Source organism: Hirundo rustica, chromosome 9, assembly GCF_015227805.2.
Source record: "Hirundo rustica isolate bHirRus1 chromosome 9, bHirRus1.pri.v3, whole genome shotgun sequence".
Classification (NCBI taxonomy): Eukaryota; Metazoa; Chordata; class Aves; order Passeriformes; family Hirundinidae; genus Hirundo; species Hirundo rustica.
The window spans coordinates 10,118,528-10,141,197 of record NC_053458.1 but is presented as its reverse complement, the minus strand read 5'-3'; the positions used below and the strand labels follow the sequence as shown (position 1 = coordinate 10,141,197).

Below are 22,670 nucleotides of genomic sequence, written 5' to 3'. Positions count from 1 at the left end.
TTCACTGGTTATCCCAAGAAGCATGAGGTACTTGGGAACATAAGCAAGCTATAATGCCTTTATCTTTTTGTATTTTTATTATCTATTCCTTCAGGAAAAAAAATCAATAAAAATTAGTCATAAAAAGAGAGCAAAGTATCATGAAAAGATCTGTACAAGCACCTTGCATTGTAGAGGGAACCTCTCCTTAAGCTCCTGGCACGAACTTTCTTGGGCACCGGAAAAATCATCTGCATTTTCCAAAAGAGCATGATGAACTTTACACACCTACTAACAGCTTTTAACAACTTGCAAACACTTTCCACCTTCTCTGCCTAAGCATTCAGCTCACCCCTCACAATACCCAAGGTTCAGACCAATTGTTTTATAGAAGCAGGTCAGGAGACAGGAGATGAGATGAGGTCTCAGAGTGAGCCAGCACTGGAAGTCAGCTCCTGGCCATTGGTGTGGGGAGTTGGAAAAACATCCTGTAGCCAGGGGAGAGCACAGACACATCAAAAGGTAAGTAAAGCGATGTCTTGAGGGTGGCAACAAGCTCTCCACCTTTCCAGGCACCCTTCCTGTGCTCTTGTCTTCAAGAAGGAAGAGGGATGGAAGAGGTACTCCAAACCCAAGGAGTAATGTCAAGCAACCCCAGTAACTCTTCCACACAGAGTCTACACCAAGCAGTTCTACTGCTTAGCAAAGGCACAGGGGAGAGGGGAAATCAGCAGCACAGCAGACAGTCTCCCATGTAATATCAACACCAGTGTTTTTCCTAGAGAGTTTATCTGGAAAACCATCGTATTTCTACTCCAAGACAGTTTGCTGATTACCTAAGCACTTGTCTCTGGTGTACAATCTGATAATCAGGCCTGGTCTTTCTTTGTAGACAAAGAGGTCAATAAATCTCACACTTTTGTAAGTAGAGGTGCCTAGACAAAGCCCTTTACTGGCATTTAGCAAAATGAGTATTTTTCAGAAAACATAAACCAGTAGAAAGTCAATAACAAGTGCTGGAGCAGTTCAGGCAGCAGCTCTGCAAGAGCACATCCTGGTTGTGTCCCTGGGGTCTCCAGTGAACCTACACCAGTGGCACAGGGATGATCCCTGCACCTATCTAGCAGCACCCCAATGTCTAGTAAGGTTCACCTGTGGCTCTCAGGGCAGGGTTTCAAACTCAGTCCCACACACAGGCCCCAGGAACAAGCCCAGTTACACCTCCAGCTTGATCCCACTCTTGGACCTCTTGGCAGCCCCTGCAACAGGCCAGGGGACTGCCAAGCCAGGAAGGACAGGGGCCATGCTGGGCACTAAGTAGCAAGGGGTACAAGGTGGGGGTGACCAGGAGTCAGTGATGTCAAGGCTAGGATTGAAAGCAGCTTCCTAATCCATGCTCTTTATTACAGAGGACTTGCCAAACCTGGTAGTGGGGCCTTTTCATACCACTGATACACACAGGTGGGGGTTCTGCAACTATTTTGCTTGCTGGCCTCAGTACTGCTCATTTTCACCCAACTCTGGACATGATGCCAGACTGAGTCTGCAGCAGAATGCTGACCTGGGACACCTGTGCCCATCCTGGACTCCTGCAAAAGCACAGCCATCACAGACACACTGACACACTCAGCTTCACTTACTTCAAGGCTCCCCACAGGGGACACAAACACCTGCTCCAGACCCCCGAGGGCAAGAGCAGACCAAGAAACTATAACTGCAGTACAGGAGCATTAGATGGGCTGACTGTTGGTCACAAGGTCATCATCCAGAGAACCTCTGAATGTCCCTAGATTGCAACAGGCTGGAGGCTTTGTTCAGCTCATGAAGCTGAACCACAAGCACCAACCAAGTAATGCAGACTCTTGTGCAAGAACAGAGCTGAGGTGTTTAGCAACAGGGGAAAGGATGCAATAGAGAGATTTCCAGAAAAACGAGTTTCAGTTTTCTTCTCTCCAGAATTTAGGTGACTTGCAAGGCTGGTGTTTTGGGCTCAGCTCTAGAAGATGACGTCTTCAGCAAAGATCAGGTGCAAGCTGTGATATTTATCACATTTGTACAAGCATGTGTCCAGCAAGTCTCATGGGGATAAGGACAGCCAAAGTAGTTGTCCAGCCTTCTAGCATTAACGTTGCAAAGCCATTTCCATTATAACCCTCTGTTCTCACACAGTTAAAGTTTTCTTAAAGCTCTTCTCTGGGGAATAATGTTTTCTGTGCTTCGTCTTTTTTTTTTCTTTTTAACGTTTAAATAAAATACCTTCAGATGGTTTTGAGTTACAGGAGAATAAAAATAAGTATTTGTTTTTACAGTGTGAAAATATGGAAGGGGTTGGTTGGTTCTGGAGGGGACTCCACCTAACACAGAGGAGTCATTTTTCATCAGGCAAGTACAGGTGGGACAAGCCCTCCACGGGCTTAAGCCTGTAGCCACAGGTGTTGATGATCCTAGACAAGACAGGGACAGAATGAGGACCTTGAATACACTGATTCCCACAGTAAGTATTTTAGTCTTTGAGCTGGCCAAAATTGAACCAATGGACTGACAGGAAAAAAAGCCCAAAGCAAAAGAAACTTAAAGTTTCTTTTATGAATTATGATTATGGCAGGGAGGAGAAACACACTTGGAAAAACAGTTAACTTTTTGGGTTGAATAAAAAGAAAACAAAAAAAAAACCCAAATCAACAACAAAACCCAACCCCTGCTCCTCAATTCCTTTGAACCCCCAGGGATCACATTTACCACCTTCATTCCATATCTGGGGAAAGGTGGCCGCTGCTCAAGAGCAGCTGTCCTCGACAATGAGAGTAAGCAAGTAAAGAGAGGCCACTTCTCCAGCAATCATTTCAAGTGGCCCACAATTACAACATCAAAAAGAAAACGTCTTAAAAATACAGAATTATCCTACCACTGAAGGACTCCTCAAATCCCAACACGCAAGCTCACAGGAGAGTCATTAAGTCATAACTCTAAACCACACATCTGCACAGCACTCTTTCCTCAGTCCATGCTCTCTTTGACCTTCCCCACCACAGAGGAGCACAGCAAAATTGCAAGAGCTCATAAAGAGGTTACAGGATTTTGAACATTGGCTGACATGAGTGCGTTTATTTGGTGGTCACCCAATTAAGACAATTTTTCGCTGTAAATACAATTATCTTAGTTAGCAGATCACAGCTACAGTTATTTATTAGTCCAAACTGAGGTCTTTACACACTACTGCAGTAACAAAAAATGATTCGCTTTGTCATTAACTCAAGGCCGGCATGACACACTGCCTTGCAGCTGCACCATGAAGAGGCGACCCAAGTCCCTGGTGCAACGGAAACCTGCTTCCCAGAGAGACTCTTGGAGCACCAGGGAGCCTTTGCACTTTACCTCTGTACAGAAGGGCGTAAGCTGGGGATGCACCACAGGCTGAACATACATGTGAAAGGTGGATTCGATCTCCATCGTCCTGCCATTCAGCTTCAGGATGGGGAATTCGATGATTTCCTGAAAAGGGCAAAAAGAAAAGCAGCTGTTCATTTAAAACAAACAAAAAATGAAGCCGGAATTTACCACTCATCTAGCAAGGTGGCCTGATAGTCCAAACAAAAATAAACTCAACACAAAGCTCTGCAGAAGTGGGAAGGTGGTGCTGCAGCACAGAGCACATCCAATGCCATCAGAACAGACGAGGATGGTGCTGAAGCTCATCGCTGCCGGGACAGTCTGCAGGGAGATCTCTGTGCTCAGCACTGCAGCTGCACACATCACTGCCTAAGCTGAACATAAGGAAGGCGCTCTCGCACCACTCCCATGTGCTACCCATGAAGCTGTTCTCACAACGGGCTCACAGCTGTTCAGCAAGGACATTGCAAGGGCTGTGCCCACCCCAAACCAGTCTCAACCTTTCCAGCCCACCATCCTTTTAGAGGACACCATCAGACAGACAACAGGGACTATTACACAAAGCACCTCCTTCTCTGGAGAGGCTAAGGAGGACTGCCCTCCTCCAACAGACTGAGAAGAGGAGCTGAAAGCTCCCCCCAAATCCATCCCTACGGGATACAACACAGTAGCAAGCCCCACTTCATTTCCCTCCTTGCAGCCAATTTATGCTGATAGGGAAATAAAAACGTTCCTTCATCAGAAGAATGTTCAATTATTTGAATGATCAGCAATCAAAAATTTACACGGACCTGTTAATAAAAAGTTTAAACAAATCCACTTGCGATGGATTTCTCAATTATTAAAAAATATACACGAAATTAAAAAAGCCGCCCACTGAATAAAAGCTATAAAATCCTTTGTGTTCACCCCCCTCCTTCTCCACTCCCTTTCTTCCTTCCAGTTTAATGTAAGAGGAGAAGTGACAATTTGTTTGGTGTCTTTAAAGAATAATTCGTCTATGTTATTTAATAGAGATCCATGGCACCAAGGTTCTGGAGTGCAAATGAGCCCGCTGAGTGATATCCATGCAACAAGCCTCTCAAATCACTTCTGGAGAAAAACAGAGAGAGGGAGAGAGAATAAAAAAAATATTGCTTTTTAATATTCAAAAACAGTTTGCAAAATTTAATCAAAGCAGAGCAAAAGCTAACATTTTTACCACTTTGACATTTTTATTAGTGCTTTCATAAATTTTTAAAACATGAACGGAATTAGTTTAACAACAAAAAAAACTGCCTGAAAACATCTGGAAGAGACAAATAAGAAATAATAAAAAATGAAAAAAAAAAATCCAACTCCTGTGAGTAAAATTAGCATGTGAAAAATGCAGCCGCTGCAGAGGAACTAACACACTTTTTTGGACTGTGGTTGCAACCCCCATGACCTGCAGGCGGAAATTATCGTGAGGTTACACATACGAGCTGATGACATCACCACCCCACTAGGCAGCAGGAGGGCAAGAAGCTGGGTGGGTAAATGGAAACAATAGATAATTTAAATAGCCAGGAGAAACACCCAGTTTCCATGGTGGGCAGAACTCAGAGACAGAGCAGAGCATCTCCCCAGTGCAGCAGGGGTAGAGCCCAGGCCAGGGCATGTGGAGAGTACGTGCTGCTGAGATGGAAAGTTAGAAAAAATTGTAAAAATCAAATAAAGTGTTAACATGAGGAAGTGCCCAGGTGTAGACATTGAGCAGTGAAGCCGCACAGGACGAATGGCTTAAGCTTTTCCTCATGGTCGGCTTTGCCACACCCTGTGTATGCTGTGCTGGATGAGGCAGAGCGGATGGCTGGGCACATCCTTCCCCACAGCCATACTACCCCACTGGGAGTCACCAAGTTTTCCCAGGAAACAGAGCAAACTTGACCCAGGGGCTCTAATGGAAGAAGATACATGCCAAACACTTGAGTATTAGCCAGATTGCCTGTTGTGGTGCAGCCAAACTCACCAGCTTCAGCCACCCAGGAGGACCCATGGAAACCCAAGAGAGCAAGAAATGCTGGATACAGCTGATCCTCCCTTCAAAAGGGCCACCACAGACAGGCTCTGAAAGCAGCAAACTTCTGTTCAGAACGAAAACACACTGCAAAGTTTGAAGTCAACGGACAGGCCGCCGTAACAGAGCCAGGCTTAACCTCAGGATAACACCATCCCATCTTTCAAATTGGTCTGGGGCATCTCACTGCCCCTTAGGCCTCCATCCCACACAGAGGGTGACCGCGGGAGCAGGCAAGCCCACAGCAAGGCAAGACGAACATCTCCCCTTCCAGAGAGGGACACACACTGGCTGCATTTCACAGCAGAGCTATGTGTTGCAATGCCAGGATGTGCCCTAGGGGACCAAAAACATCCTCAGGGGCCATCAACTGGCTGGATGCAAAGCAAGACTGAAAGACAGCCTGCTGCTGATCTGATACACAAAGGCATCGCTCGCCTTCCAGAACCAAAGGCACAAAGCACTTCCAGGAGGGTCGGATTAAGACAGACGGAGGAAATAAGCCATACTTAAAAAATGTGGAAAACTTATCAATATCCAAAATCACTGTAGGTCTGTGGGAAGAGCATGGCCAGGAGCAGGAGTGGAACCCCAGAGGCAACTAGAGTGTCTTAGGAGAAAGTGCAGCCACTCTCAGGGTTTACTGGGTCAGTTTTTGAAGCAAGTGGTAAAGAACCTTTCCCAAAAGGCTGTTTATCTGCACGCTTCCTATAGCAGAGATTTTTCCAGTCTCTGGCAGTGTTTGCTCCACTGGTATCTAAGGCAACAGATACCAGCCCCATGAAATCAGCCCCACTCCTCACTAATGACGTTAGCCAGTCCTGCAATGAAATTTAACCTGTGACACTGCTGTACTTTTCATTTAAACTTTCATTTGGAGAGAAGCAGTGTTTGGAGACCCTGCAGTTTGTCCTGCTAATAAAGACAAGTGTTGGGACCTTTAAAGGTGCCATTCATCTTTTGCCTTTATTAAATTCAATTTTCTTAAGCCCATGATACATCATGAAATTAAGAGTTGACATTCCTGCAGAAACAAAAATATCTATCAAACATAAACAGAAAGGGGGGAGAAAAGAGGCCTCTATTACCAAGAATTTATGGCTTAAAGTTGATCTGTTTCCACTTTTTTTCTCTCTCTCTTTTTTTTTTTAACAAGCATATGGTTTGTTTTAGATATCTGAAATGTTATTACAGATCTAGAATTTCATTAGTAATTATTATGAAACGGTGAGCACTTAGCCACTCATACACACAACCCCCCAACAGACTGTGATGCAGGAAGGCAGCCGGGTGCTCTCTCACGTTTCACAGCAGTCCAGTGAGCTCAACATGCTCAGCTCCATCTCCACCATTCAAGGACCTTCACTGCTTCTTCCCAGGCAGGAAAGGTGGAGGAAAGCAGCATGAGGGACTTAAGGGCAGAGATTCACTGACACTTCCTTTCTTCTATCAGAGCCTGATCATCTGTAAGTGTTCCTTGAGATCCTCACTTATATCCACTCCGATACTGAGTAAATGTTCCAACTTTGGCAGTGATTTGTGCCAGCAGCATTTGGGGCTTCTAAGCCTTCTCTCTGCCCCCACCTCCAGTTCTTCCTTATAGCACAACCAGGAGTTATGGATATGCTAAAATAATGCTGAGGGTGTCCAGAGGCTGCAAATAGCCGCGAGCTACCAGAAGAACAAATGTACTCATTTGAATTTTGCGAGCACTGCAGTTAGGTATTTTATTTAACACTGCAAAGTAACTTGAAAGGAAATCCAGGATTCAAACCACCACCAATAAATAAGCGGCTTTTTATTTTCCTTTCATTGTCAGAAAAGTTGAACATGTTTTCTGTTGAGAAATTCTGCACAAGGCTCCCAATTACAGGCATTTGCATTTATATTGTTAGAACACAGAGCTTCTAAAATCAATATTAACACACTTAAAGAAAAAAACATGTCCCTCCCCTCAGCTGTGCCCCCAAACACAGTAACAATAGGAACCTACAGAGCCAGAGGCTTATACAGATCCATTACCAGGTCCACTCTCTTTACAACAATCCTACATTTACAACTTCAAGGTACTTCAAGCAAATCTACTACAGCTTCCTCAGAACTTCTTTCTTTCTGAAAAAACAACAGTTTAAAAAAAAAGTTCCAAGTAGAAGCTTCTCTACAACCTGGCTGTCCCAAGCCAATGGGTTGAGCAGCAGCAGTGTAACTGTGGAATGGGTAAGGACTTTCTTCTAAGAGGGATTTGAAAAATCCTTAATGGCACGTGAAAGCACTGCTACAAACCCAGCCTTTCCTTACCCAGTCATCCTACATGAAACTACCTTCCCTTCAACACTGAAGCAGCGATGCATCTTTTCAGCTGTCTTGATCTTCTTGCTAATAAAAGAAATGAACCAGCACACAGCTGTACTTGCTAAACAATTTCCGGTCAGAGAAGAAAGCGCCTGAAATTATCCTAATTCCCACAGAGGAATCTTTTTGCTCATCCTTTTGGATCTGGGTACCACTAACATGATTATAGAGAAAGAATGGAGCGCCCAGCAAGAGCTTCCCAGCTCTCAAAACCTTTTAATCCAGACACCTATGTACAAAGTGGACAGGGCATGCTTCAGTTATATATTTGAGGAAGACCGTATGGCCTATTCAGTTGTTCGAAAACTACCGGCAAATAATTTATCCCTTACTCTAACCCCCATGTGAAGAAGTTTAATAAACACAAGAATAAAAGATGCCCATAAAAATCAGAGCTGACTGTTCAAAATGCAATAAAAACAAGCAGAGGCTGTTGAGAGAAACAGATTTTGTCTGATAAGGAAAAGCATAAAACTTCTTACCGAAAGAACCATTTACACCTTCAAAAAAGGTAAGGGCAGAAGAGGCAAGGGAGTGTCAGTGGAGGGACATAGCTTTAGCACCAGATCATTTTGTTCAGGGATGGTTTTTCCCCCCCTCTCTTTAAAGAAAAAAAAAAAGTCATTTTATGCACAAGGAGCTTATTTCTTAAACAAACACTCGTGTTTTTGATTTACACCATGGGCTGCTCCTAAATAATTTATGGCGGGTTAAATTTATTGCACAGCCCTGGCCGGCTGCAAATTCGAATTGCCAAATAATTAGATTTTAGGGCAATGCTTATAAATTATCCGCCGATTTGTCCGGACTTGTTTGTCAGTTGCTTTGTGCTTCGGGTCATCTTTGGCATTTCGCTGTTTGTGTTTTAATTGCTGATTTACACTTTGACAGATGAGAGTTGATGCCTCCAAGATCGGGGAGAGGGTGTGGGGGCGTTGAAGAGCAGAAAGAATCAGAGCTTTTAAAGCCTTGCGATTTTCTTTTTTTTTCCAAGGCAATTAAAATCGAAAAGGGACATAGTAAGGACAGCACTAGCCTAACAGATCTGCCTCCCCAGTTTCCATCCTCTGCCTTAATTATTATTTTAACTAAAGCCATTTCCAAGTGAGCAGCCTTGCACTGGCCCTCAGGGGCAGTAACCAAGATGACCTCATAGGTCTTTTCCCCACTTCTAAATTTTTATTAAACTAACCAAAACAAGTACCATAAAGGCAACACCTCCCCAGTGCGGAACAGCGGGACTTCTGCTGAATCAGGGCTATGCTGGCTTTCCAAAGGATGTCTGCCTGCACACATGCTGCACAGCCTCTCAGCGCCTCAGTCCTGGCTAAGTTACTCTGTATACTGATAAAACCTATCAAAAGGTCTTTGGGGAAGCAGCTGACCTCCTAATTTGTTTTTTCCATCACTACCTAGCTTAAAATACACATATGCACACACCTAACCATTTGATACATTTAAAAGAACTACTATATCCCAGAAAAGTGTGAAGGGAATTACACATCAAAAACAAAACCCAAGAGAACTGGAAGGAATATGGGAAGATCATGAAACACTGGGATAAGATGACGTGAAGAAAAATTCTGCTGCCTGACCACTGATTATCTGATGTTATCTTCTTCCCCTGCTCTCAGGTGAATCCTGAGATGCCTACCCCCAACACTCAGGCACTGAAGCCCAATGTCAAAGGCTGCATTTCCTCATAGATAAATTTTGAGTTGTATTTTGGGTTCTGCACTGACATCAAATGTGGCTCCTATTTCCCAGTGCTGCCTTACAACACTGAGGGTGAGGGACCATTTCTCTTTCTTTAATAGAAGCTGAAATCCCCATCTAATCACATGCCTCCAGGAGCTTCAGCTTTAAAAGAGACATCTAGTCCATGCACCTGCCTGAGGGCAGCATCATCACCCCCTAAATAATTTCTGACTTTGTCTAGGCTGTTTTTACCGACTCCAATAAGAGAGACTCACACACTCCCCAGGCACTCACTCTATCCTCCTGTTTCATTAGTCTTATCATTGGAAAGTTTTTCCTAATGTCTAATCTGAATTTCCCTTGCTGTTGTTTAAATTCCCGACTGCTCTTCCTACCCAAAGCAGACACAGGCCAGAACATTGCATTTCTTATCTTTGCAACAAAGACCTCATCTTATGTACACCTCTCATCACCACCCCAATGCCATCCAGCCTGCACTCACAGCTGTGTTTTGCAGACCCCGGGTCACACTCACTGATTCTCTTCTTCACCCTCTTGAAATGGTATCTTTTTTTTTTTTTTTTCTAAAGAGTATGGAATACAAAGTGAAGTATTTCATCAGCTTAAGTCCCTTCTTACAGGGCCAACAAAAGAGGGAACCATGTCTCGCAAATGACACTTTTCTCCTAAACTTGCCACTGTGATCCTTGGGAGTTATTCATGCCTGCCATTGCACCTGAAATCTTGACAGCAGGCTCACAACCCTTGTCCTGCCATCCTTAACAAAAACTTTCACTACTCATTTCATCCCAGGCTGGTTCCTGCCTCTTACCACCAGCATCATCTCTCCCTAACAAAACCCACTAAGTTATTTTGATCTTTCCAGCAGGACGCAGACATCAGGAATGAGGCAGCATCTCCCTTCTCTTTTCACACATGAGATGAGAAATATAGACCAACAGACATCAACACTTCAATGTGTTTCTTCAAGCACTATTGACATATATTTAACCACCCAGAACCTCTCTACTTACACAGCCAACAACAATTTAAGCTTGACAGTTTGGGGGAAGTTTAGCACTCAAACCAGGTTAAAAACTGGACACATACACATTTCCAAGTATTACCTTTCCACTGCAAGACGGCAGCTACACTATATCCTTTTTCACATCCACTCCTCTCTAAGGCAGACAAACAGCCTGTGCAGTCCCTGTTGCAGAATTATCAGATCATTCTAAGTCCCAACCTCTTCACCTGATATTGAGCAGGACAAATGATCAATGCTCCCAACGACACTAAAACATCTGGGATGGGTAGAAAGGGCACATTAGTGCATGTAAATGAATACCCAGGGTTTTACAGACATCACAACTAGCTGTTGATGACAGCGCATTTCTGCCTGACAGAGAGGAACTAAGTAACGTTACGAAGAGTTATTTTGCCAGCTAACAAGTGCACAGACCAACAAAGACAATACAGGGATGGTTGCACAGCAAGCTTGGCATAAAGGGTTTTGAAAAAGCCCACAAGATTTAGGCATGTCCTGTGTCCTTCTCAAAGAGCTGAGTTGCATTGCTTCTTTATCAGGAAGGTTTTGTTCAAAGCTAAGACAAGACCACTTTAACATAGCAAAGACCATTTCCCAGGAACTAGAGCAGCCTGAAAAGCACCATTCCCAAGTAGCACTAGATGGATGCCATGTCATGAAAGAATACTGCCTGGTTTTAAAACATTATGCTGGGAGCAGTGCAAAATACTTCCCGTACCTCAGAGGCTGCGAAAGAGCAGCAGGCACACACGGATCATCGACAGCCACACAGGGCCATGCACACAGCAGGACAAGCACAGCAAATGTACAAACCTGTGACACCCATCCCCTTCACTTCAGAAATGCACATGATGGGAGTATTTCCAGAAGCACACGTAGCCCTCAGCAGCAGCTTTATGGAGAGGCAAACAATCCAGCAGACTTGCACATTCCTGAGCTAGCCTGGATCTTTTCTTTTCAGGGTGACTGCCGCTCAACTACTTTCTGCTGTAACAACAAGTCTACTTAACTTTGCAACTTGTCACCTAAACGATGTGTAATGTTTGCACAGCTAAGGATACAGTGTTCAAACAGCACAGGTGGGGAATTGCACGCCGGCATGCATAACTGATGTGGGGTCTCCGCACACTGTGAGGGAAAGGGCAACATGACTGATTGCTTTAAAGTAGTCATCTCACTAGCCTGTCAATAACCAGCCAAAAGCTGAGCAGGTTAGGTCAGGTTAGCACTGCAGCCATTGGCCACCCGAGTGCCTTGGTATTTTAGACTTGTTGCTATAATAATGCTGGGTTTATATCTTTAAATAAGAAATTGCTTTGAAATTTTTTTTCATACATCAGATGGCTTGCCTGGTGGTCTCACAGTTGTGCTCTCCAGGAGATTTGGGTTCAATAACTGCTCATGTTCTCTAGCTCATCAGGTTTTAAATAAATACAGCTAATTCTGTTGCCTGAAGTCATAACCCACCCTGTCAGATTGACGTGGTTCACAGCAAGGTTGTCCCCACTTACTGGGAGAATGAGTGAGGTCTCCAAGGCAAAGTGAGTGCAAGTCTGAGATGCCAGGTGCAGTGTAACCCTCTAAAGCTACAAGGCATAAAGAAGTTTGTTCAAAAACTCAACGCAAACAGGAAAATCCATCTGAAAGAGCTCTTATATGAACTGTTTCCTGCCACTCTAGGAGCTTAAAGCAGTTTGATATAACAACAATGGCATAATAACAGCCATAACTGGCAAAGAGGTGATTGATTGAGATAGATATAGATATAGATATAGATATATAGATATATATACTTTCTTTTAGCAAAAAAACCCACAAACTTTTAAGTCGCTATGTTACATGCATTTTTAACAGCATTTCTCTAGAAACAACATTGTAAGAGTCTGAACTGAGAAGTAGGGAATTAAAACTACATCCAAGCCTAAGATGCATGAACATAGGTAATTGCAGATTAATATTCCACTGTAATACTTATGCTGAGTTAAAGTTGCCATGGGAAACAAGCCTGAATTTCTTTATTTTTCAGCAACTCAAAATCATCCTCAATAAAGGCTTTGGCAGGTGATTTCTAGTACATTGAGCTTAACAGCAACACAAAAACAGTGCAAGAAGAAAGCTGCTATGTGGGGATGTCTAGATAGAACAGGCAGGCACAGGCACACACATCTTCATCTGCCTCTGCGTAGGATTGTGACAATGTCTGTTACTGTGCGAGACACCTGCATTCCCACGCTGGCCTTCAGCTGGGATTACCTTGATGCAGTCTCCACAGAAAACAACGTGGAAAGCAGAAGGTATCTTGCAGCCTGCTTCCCAGCAGATGAGTGACCCCTCCACCACCTCCTGCTGCAGCAAGTTTGTGATTTCAAGGACATATTCCTCCTACAAAGTAGCTTCAGCTAGGGCTCCCAAGGCAGCTTCCTTATCCTCTATCTAGTCACCCCACACAGAGAGATTGGCAGGGACTGCACACCTGTTGATATGGCCTAAATTTGGTGGAAATCAACATCCATTCCCATTACAAGGTTAGTCTATAAATCACAGCACCTCAGGAGCAGAGACACACGGCTCAATTGTCCCTACTGCACTAACAAGTTCACGGATAGAGCAGGACAGGCAGCTGTACAGATCATCACAGCCACTCCAGCTGTACCTGCCCTTGCCTGTGAGCTGGATGTGAGATGTGTGTTCAGGAGAAAACACATGTAATGCTCTTTTACAGCAGGACTCAAGAAAACACAGACTGAACCCCATATAACCTTCTCTCGCAGTTGTACTTAATATTATCTTACAGAACGACTGCCTCCTAGTTGTTAATACACTTTGACCAATCACAATACGTATTACGATCATCCAGGTTTGTTTGAACACTTAAAAATAAATTAGCAACTGAACATCTGCTTAGTGTCAGTGTTTATGGTTTTATGTTGAAATGGAGAGTGATGTTTTGTATTTATTAGTATATCCAGTTCCATTTGACAGCAATTATAATTAAAAATTCTCCCAAAATAACAATCTAAATGCACGCTAAACAGAGTTGAAATATCTAGGATACACTAACAAAAAAAGTCAATATATTTTTGCATTTAAAAAGTATACATTACTTTTTAGGACATATATATATTACTGTTTTGGAGGACACAGAAAACACTGTCTATAAACAATTTATTCTTCTGCTTCTGGTCACAACCTTTTTCATCAACGAGAAGATCTGAACATTTCATATTTTCCCTTTACAGAGTGTTTGAAAGAGGCAAATTTCAGCTTCCCAAATGACTACCAATTTGAGTGAATCTCAGATGCTGAACACCTGAAAAAACTGACAAGAGAAAATGCAACTTTATCATCACCAAAAGCTCATTTAGCAGCTTAGCAACTCCTAGATCCAGCTCCTTCTACCAGGTCAGAGGTCTGATGCTCTTTTACACTTCCAGGCAGCAGACATACGGAGCTTGAATTTTATTTGATTTTCATTTAAGTGGCTTCAATGGATTAGAAACTAACATCATATATAGAGGGCTAAATTCAAATTGAGCTTTGAACAGATCTGATTTTTACCTTCAGACTTTTTGTATTTAAAACAAATCATTTCTCTTCATCCACTCGGCTGAAGGAGAAGGCAAGATACTTGACTTGCCGACTGAAAGAGGCACACCTCCTCACTGCATTAATAAAGGCAGCCACAGATCTGAGTCTGTGGGGCTGCTTAACACAGTCACTGAAAGCACTGACCACCTAAACACTGGTGTCTACAAGGACAAAGGGACAAAAGAGCAAGACTGCCACTTAGTAATGCATCTTCTCATGAAGCTAAAGCTCCGTATGTACCCATACTCTCTATGGGCTGAGAGTGTAGAAAAGCAGAAGGTACTTATAAGCTCTTAGCAGACAGTAAAAGGAAAAACTCAGAGCAGAAAAATGAAACACACCACCACCGTTCAGGGTCCACCGACCTCTGCAGAATGACAGCTCCCAACTGACCCCACTGGGCTTTGGATCACATTCCAAAGGCACAAGGTAAGCTTTAAAGAGATGCAAAAGGCCAGCCGTAAACATCTCTATATGCCAACCCCTAATGACCTTTGGCTGTCTAAAACACTACATGACACAGACTGTGCAGTTAAAAGCCCCCACACCTTCTTTTCTCTCTGGGATGGTCCCATTATTCATGCATACATCCAGAAAACCAATAAAGTTAAGCTGTTTCTATGTGTATATAAACAAGCACTTTGATAGAGGGGTGTACCTTCTGAAAACAGTCAGAAATCAGGGATGCAGGGATGCTCCCATTCCTTTGTGGGTACAGGGCAGGGAACATGAAGGACCCTCAATGCCCAACACAGGAGTGAGTGGTAAAGCATAGGGCAGTGGCCACAAGGCACTCAGGCAGCAGTCCCAGCCACTGGAGCCACAATGCAGATGGATTCCCAGGGGAATATCACTGTCCTTGACCCTCCTTGATCCCCATTACAGAGGCCATACCACGAGACCTCAGAGAGAGATCAGGCAATGTGAAAGGGAATGGAAATGAAGGGGTCTTCAGGGCTCACGAATGAGCATGAAGGACTTCCCCAGGGATAAAGCCAGCAAGGCTGCCAGTTACAGAGGAGCACGAGTAAATACAACAGGAGGGGGAGCAGATGTGGCAGTAACATATCTTAGTGTACATAAAAAGATAGCTCTTTCAGTAGTTTCTTGTAAGAAGCCAAAATATTTTGAAGAGCAGTGACTGAGAAATGTGAAATGTGCTGTATGGGGGCAAGTGAACTCTTGCAAGATTTTTAGGCTGAACAGGCTAAATCTACAGCTATGCCTACCCACTTAAAATAACGTGGATCACAGCTTAGCTTAGCTCTGTATATGCAGCCTTCTCATCAAATCCCAATGCATTTGAATTTCATTGTATCTAGACTTCTATTTTTCAGGTATTAATATAAAAGCAGAAAAATTATCAGTATCACAGTGAAGATCAGCAATTGACCAGTTTTAGCTCCCAGCTCTGACCTCAGACCAAAGCTCCAAAACCTGTCTATCAATCCTGCAGTGAAAGATCCTGTCACTAAAACTTTGCAGAAAACATCACTGAAATGCACATTACAGTTTGCTCACCATGACATACAGCCTAGCAGTGAAGAGGACAAAAGCCATGCTGGTCAGCAAAGACATAAGAGGTAGGTAAGGGCATCAACTGTAATCTCATTTTATAAAGTTTCCCAATTTTGGCAGGCACCTTCAGCCTTTCCAGCTACATTGAGCCCTATGTAGCAAAAGTAATTCCTTTATTTGTCAAACTAATTTGTTGGTGAGGATGTGAGGGATTGACAGCCCTTTCAACACATTATATGATGCAGACAGGCACTGAACACAGCAGACTGGAAAAACAACATGGAAGAACATCTCCACCTTAAAGGTGCTATCTCACCAACAAAATATATAGCAGATCTGCATTGGCCCAGACCATTACTTTCCCTGGCAAGGACTTGGGGACAAAGCTCCTTAAAACAGTAGTAATCATATTCCACTCATGCTCCTTTTTACTGCCAGCTGTAAACTACCTCCACATGCATCATGGTTTTGCATCAAAATGTGCACAGACCAAGCCCATATCCAAAGGGACAAGGTAGATCCAATTTACAGCTTTGACAGGTCTGTGCACCCGAGGCGGAGCATGCAGGAAATAGCCTGACATCTCACTTGGAGAGCAGTTACGAGCCTGCCAATAGAACTGGATGCAGAGCCACAACAGCCTCCCACAAAGAGCCAGCAAAAGAGCAGGGAATTTGCTATCCATTTTCCAAGAAACAAGAAGAACAGACAGCACCCACCAAGGCACTACTGGGAAAGATGGGAGTCAAGTTTGATCCCAACTTGCAGCAATCCTTTGTTAGGACAAATGCAAGGGAAACCACAGCAGCACTGGGAAGTGAACACGCTGCATTGAGTCACTTCAGTAACGAGACACCATGCTGAAAACTGCCTAAGCCTTTCATATAGGCAAAACAAAGCAAAAGGAAGTTGTTGCGACCCAATGCAGGTATTATCAACACATGCAGACCAATTACTTGGCAGAGGAGGTTGAGTCCACTTCAGACTCAGAAATTCTGTTTGTTCACTATCAACCTAATATCAGAGGGTTGGTTTTTTTTAGTACATTTTCCCAGTTGAAAACCTAGGCCCATCCTGATGACAACTAGAGTATTTTTACTAATCTGCTCTACACTACTGTGGAAGAACTGTTTGCAGAAAAGCTCCGTACTTCATCTGGATCTTTGTATGTCTCAAGTAGTAGAGCACTGGAAGATCTCTCTGATGCTGGACTCTTCCTGTCTCATTACACTCCACAGTTTAAACCCAGGCAAGATATCTGATCTTGCTGAAATGATCTAAAAACTGTTTTTCTTGTCTACTTAGAAACACCATTATGTTGCACATATTCCCAGCATTCAAAATATTCTTTTCCTAAAGCTGTTCACTATCAACAGTCTTTTTCCTTGCAGCATCAAACATGGCTGCCATCTATTAATGCAAGTTTCCAGCCAAAAACTTTTAGACCGTTCCCAGTTCAGACAAATGACAAGTATACATGACTTAAAATTGTTTCCAATTACACATGAATTGTCACTTCCTTGATGGAAATCAGACTCCTTTATTCATTCCCCCCAAACAGTCCTGGCATTGCTCCTGAGACAGCAGGTGACTGGCAAGAGCTCTGGAGAACCAGCAACAGAAAGGAGGTGGAACAAACCAGAAAAAATTAAGAGAGCCAGCACTGTTTTTTTCCCCTTTTACCTCTCAGAAGAGTAGCAGCAACTTGCAAGGCAATAATTAACAGGATTAACTATTTACCTGAGGATGAATCTGCGGCTTATCACATGTAGCTTCAAAATCCAGCACTAAGAAGTAGTGATATCTCTGTGGAGGGAAGGATGACATTGCTGCCATGGAAGCTCCAAAGCCGTGAGACGCCAGTTTCCTGCTTACAATGGAGCTGAACCCTTTGAAAACACCAGCTGGGAAGAGGTGAGACACAGCTTGTCTTGACCTTGAAATTAAGTTTTGGGGAAATTTTGCTGCTCCAGTATGGAGAAGTGCTATCATTGAACATCCAGAGGCATCTGAAACTGAAGAGAGACTCATGTTACTCATGCACACATACATCTTGTCTCTACTGGTATCTGTTCCCTGTCCTCCTCTGACAGGATTCCCTTTGTGCTTCCCAGTGGAGGTTCCAGCATCACAAACCCGAAATAACACAGCAACCTGCTCTAAGCACAACAGATGACATTTGGATTCAGCTTAAGGTGTCCAGGATCACAGGCAACTGAAAATTAACCTCTGCAAATGACTCTAGATTAAGAACTATGAGATACAGAACAGTTATGGCTCCAGGCACCAGATCACACCCCAATGTTGAACCTCTTTATAGCAAAACATAATACAAACCAACTAAAACACAGAATATCCAATCCAAGCCCTGCTGAAATTTCTGAGGCCTGTTATCTTTTCATATACAATGCAATTTCTGAGACATGGTAAAAGTTAAACACAGCAATACACATACCAACACTACAACTTATCCTAACAGTTTGGTCCTGAAAACATCTGCCAGTTGCATCAAAACATGGCAAATCCAGGTGGCTGGAAGGCTCCTCCCCAGGAAAGTTCTCATTTTCTCTGTATACAAGGTTTCTCAGAGATGTGATTTTAGTACTACACTCCACTTCTTACCTTCAGGTATTTCTCCCAGATGAGGATATCAGTTCAACTAATCACACTCAGGGACTTCAGGGACTGTAAAATGCCAGCAGGACTCTATAGGGTTACAGTCTCCCTCCCAAAGAAATACCTCCCTCAGCCATCACCTTCTGACACTTTTATTTAACAAACACTATTTAATAAATTGCATTATCCATGTGAGACTACGTGGATTTCGCCTCCTGCTAATTTTCTTCTAAAACTTTGCAGGAAAAAGTTGTCAGGACTGTCACTATCCAAGATGGGTCAGCCTCAGGTCTGTTAACAGATCTACAGGGACGAGAATTCAAGACCAGCTCATGGTGTTACATGGGTGGGTAACAGGGACTGATAGCTAAACAAGCAAATTGCACCAATTCAATCCTCCTGAACAAGGACAGGAGTACCCCCTCTAATTGTGTATGCATATATATATACACACACATCTTGCTGCATAGATTTTTAAATCTATCCCCACAGTTGGCCCCACTGCTCGTAGAACTCCATCCCTTGACATGTCACCCACCTGCCCTTTTAGGAGCACGGTCCCTCCACACCTGTGCTGGCTTTTTGCTCTACAATGAAGGGATGGAAGCACCCACCATGAGACATGGAAACAAAGTGGCCATGGCAAAATGGGGACTTGCTGCTCACGAACAAAGCGACTGTTTGCACAAAAGACAGCATTTGCTCTCTCCCATCCATTAGTCCATCAGGTAAATAATGCACGTGCCAAAACACACACTTAATGAGGTAAATAATATGCCTTGAATAACAGCTAAATCTGTATTTACCTGCGAGACCAGAGAAACTCAGAAGGACCAGATTAGGAGATAATTGCAGCTAAGCAGGTTGTGTACTTCGAGTAAACACACATTTGGTAACCTTCCCTTTCCAAGCTTTTGAGTGAAAGGCAAAAATCAAAGAAGTTGAAATGTCTAAGACTGAGCCAGTGCCCACACTGACAATTCCACAGCATATATGTATTGCCCATGCCTTAAAGCTTTCATGTTTTGAAGCTGTTTGCTTTATTAAAGCAGCATGCCAGACAGCAGGTACCTTGAAAACTGAAAACTCAAGTTGCAAAGGCAAAAACAAAGAGCCCAACATGACATTTATTTTAAAGGGGCTCAGTTCTACCTATTGCCTTTCCATCTACAGCTTGGGCTGTCATTCATAAATGCATTACAACCAAATTGAAGTTACTTGTATTTACTTCTAATATGTACAAGTTAAGAGAGATTTAAGGTATACATGCTTTAAATCTTCTAACTACTATGAGTCTAAAGGCCCATCACAACAAATACAATCTCCCAAAATAAAGCAGCTTGTAAGTTAGTTGCAGGAAAACCTGGGTTTTAGCCTACTACCATACACAGTTGGAGTGGGGGTGCAGACAGGCTTCAACCCTTATATCAAACACAGGCAACAAAACATGTATTATCCACCCACCCTCAGCAAGATCTCTTATCTAAAGTATCTTAACTGGCAAGACCAGGGTATCTGACACGGACCCCATGAATCTTCAGGCTGGGTTGCACTACACACCGTGGTGCAGAGGTTTCCAAGCCACTGAGTCCATGGCAAAGGTAAACCAGCTACCTTGGCAGGATTCAGGCACGTCCCCACGCAGACACAGCAGCACCATGCCAGACCCTGGCTTGGCAGGTCAGGGTCACAAAAGTAGCATGTGACATCTGTGGAGGGAAGTAACAGCCAACATCCAGTGCCTGTTTATTCTAACAGCTTCTGCAGTGGTCCATATCTAGCAACAGGATCAGGCTCCCCATCCTAAAAGCTGCTTCCCTCCCCACTCTCCCATCTAGCAGAGGGAGCAGTGCTCTGAACAAAGGTGCATGAGTGGGGTACTGCATGTGGATTTCCCTACACAGGCAGCATACAAATAAGGGCAACTCCACTGTAAACTCTGCACCTTCAGCCAAATGAAGTTTTAACGGTATGTTTACCCAGCCACTGCTCTGGGTGCCCTGGGAAGACCTCACATCATCTTCTTTGGCAAGGTCAGAGTGCCTCAGAGCACAAGATAGCTGGTGAGCAAACACACTTTATTAGATGTCATGTAAAGCATTTATAATGGCTATGACAATGCAAAGCACTAGTAATTATCCTGTATTTTTTCCAAGAGACAACGATGTAAGCAATGCAGCTTCAAAAATTAAAAACCCGGTTCTAGCCATATAAATCCACATGTTCAGTGATTCCTTTTCCAAACCTACATAAAACACCATATATATATTTCTTATACACACAGGATCAGATTATAATCTCAGACAGTGCAAGCTGTCACATCTGGCAGTCAACCCTACTAGGTTAATATTTCATATCACGCAGCTCAAATTCCTCACACAGATACATATGAAATGTAATGGGACCATGAACTGAGGTTGGGCCTCAGGAATTATTTTGACAGATTGTACACAGACCTAGGAAAAAGTGACAGCACTTTACATTTGCTACACCCAGTAAGATGGGAAATGGCCATACGTGGTGGGTTTCAGCTGGAAGATAGCTCGTGTTCTGTGCTGCGTAACAGTGTGTGTCCCAAGTGACAGTACCAGCTAAAATCAGCATCTGTATCTTGAAAATAAATAAATTTTAAAAAAAATGTTCTCTGGACATCAGCTGCAGGTACCAAGACAAGCTCAGGCTGACTACAGCTCTTGCTTCTTTAGCAGTCTAAGCACATGGTACTAAAGCACGACAGTTTGATCACCAGTAAGGAAGGAAAGCCAAGAGAAAGGCAAGTGCCAGCTGTAGCCATCAGCTCTGCCAGGGGCCCTACTGCGTGTGAAGCGGAGAATCCGCACTGGCGGCTGCTGCATGCCAGGCTTCCTACTGGGAAAGTTGCTTAGGGACAACCCAAGCGGCAAAGAACAAGACAGGGAACTCCTGCCACGTGAAGAATGCTGGCGACAAGAGCCAGCAGGGCAGTGCAAATGCTGTCCCCTGCCTGCAGGGCAGCCCCAACGCCACAGAGAGGGATGCACACCACAAAAACTCCAGAGGAGTCAAATTCATCAATGGCAGGACAAATCAGCCTACAAACTTGAGCTTAATGACTCCTGGCACATAAAAATAAATATGAACTTTATACAAATTAGTTTGCCTTTAAGCCCAAAATATTCCCCTTAACTTTCCAGTTTGATAAGCTGAGCAGGGAAGGGGCAGGAAGACAACACCTAACTTCATACTGGCGGAGTGACCCAAGAAATTAAATCTTATGGGAGCCTTCACTTACACATTAAATTACTTCATTATGGCAAGAGAGGCCTCCACCGTATTACAAAACAAACAAACGAGAACCCACCCCCACTGACCTAAACTACAAGACTAACTGAAATTAAAAAATAAAAGCAATCAAGCTCTGGGAGTAAAATGCTTCAGTTTATTTGTGCAAATCCTGGGTCGGGGCAGCTGTGACTCCTGGCCTCCAACAGACAACTGAACTCAAGGCTACAGCAACCAAAACCAATCAAAAAATGTAAGACAGTTTTGTCTATTTTATTGAATTATGGAGGTAAAAAAGGGTAATAGAAATTGCACACATTTAGCAACACCTGGAACACAGTATAACAAAAAATGCAGGACTTCACTTTTGGTAGCTGTTCAAATGCATACTCAGAGGTCAAATGTGAGCCCATATTTCACTTGTGTGAAGCTATAACTGAAGAACAATAGAGATAACTCAGGGTGTTTTTTAATCAACCTTAACCTAAATCCAAATATTTCATTAGATGAACTACAGTCCAAAAATGACAGCACCTGGCTAGCCTGTGAGGCAGGAAACGAGACTATGAACAAGACCAGCTTAACCACTCTCACCACTCAAACGTGCAAAAAAACCCAATCAAACCCCAACCAACATAAAGCAAAACAAATAACAAAAGACAAAGCTTTTCGAACTGTTTAATAAAGTAACACGATTTTAGACAGGTAAATTTGCTTCTTTCTTTAATTTGTTAACCTCACAGTACCATCACTTGAACATGAGAACAGTACACTTCATGGCTACACTCCCTTCATGTTTTGGCTGGGTTTTTCTCTGGCACTGCTAGACAACCACACCTGTGTTTTGGAAAATTTGTAATGTCATGGCATGTCTATATACTGCCCCACCATTACTCAGCTCAGATACAACTTGGCATTCATCATTTTGTTTTTACAGTACTCCACAATCACACCCAGGCTCTTCCCACTACAGATGAGGAGGTCCCTGTTCTCAAGAACTTACAGTCTAAAATTAGAAGCAATACAAGTGAGGGGAAACAACAGAAAAAAATGAGGGGTACAGGAAGAGAGTCGGGCAACTGCTCATCTGGGAGAAACATGCATCTTGGTAGGTCAACTGAAATATATAATTCCCCTACACAGGCATTGGTTTCCCTCTGTATGGAAGAGATAAGTGAGCAT

At 43.4% G+C, this 22,670-nt stretch overlaps 1 protein-coding gene across 4 annotated transcripts in view; it reads right to left on the bottom strand.

The window, feature by feature from the left end:
- ERI3 (ERI1 exoribonuclease family member 3) overlaps window positions 1-22,670 on the bottom strand; it is a 131,204-nt gene that overhangs the window by 104,010 nt on the left and 4,524 nt on the right. For all 4 annotated transcript variants that reach the window (XM_040072790.2, XM_040072792.2, XM_058421738.1 and 1 more), the window contains 2 exons: window positions 17,352-17,626; window positions 3,355-3,471 (listed from right to left, as the gene is read on the bottom strand). In XM_040072790.2, coding sequence (XP_039928724.1) covers window positions 3,355-3,471; window positions 17,352-17,603 — 369 coding nt within the window. In that variant the 5' untranslated portion in view covers window positions 17,604-17,626. Of the gene's footprint in view, window positions 1-3,354; window positions 3,472-17,351; window positions 17,627-22,670 lie in introns of those variants that run through there.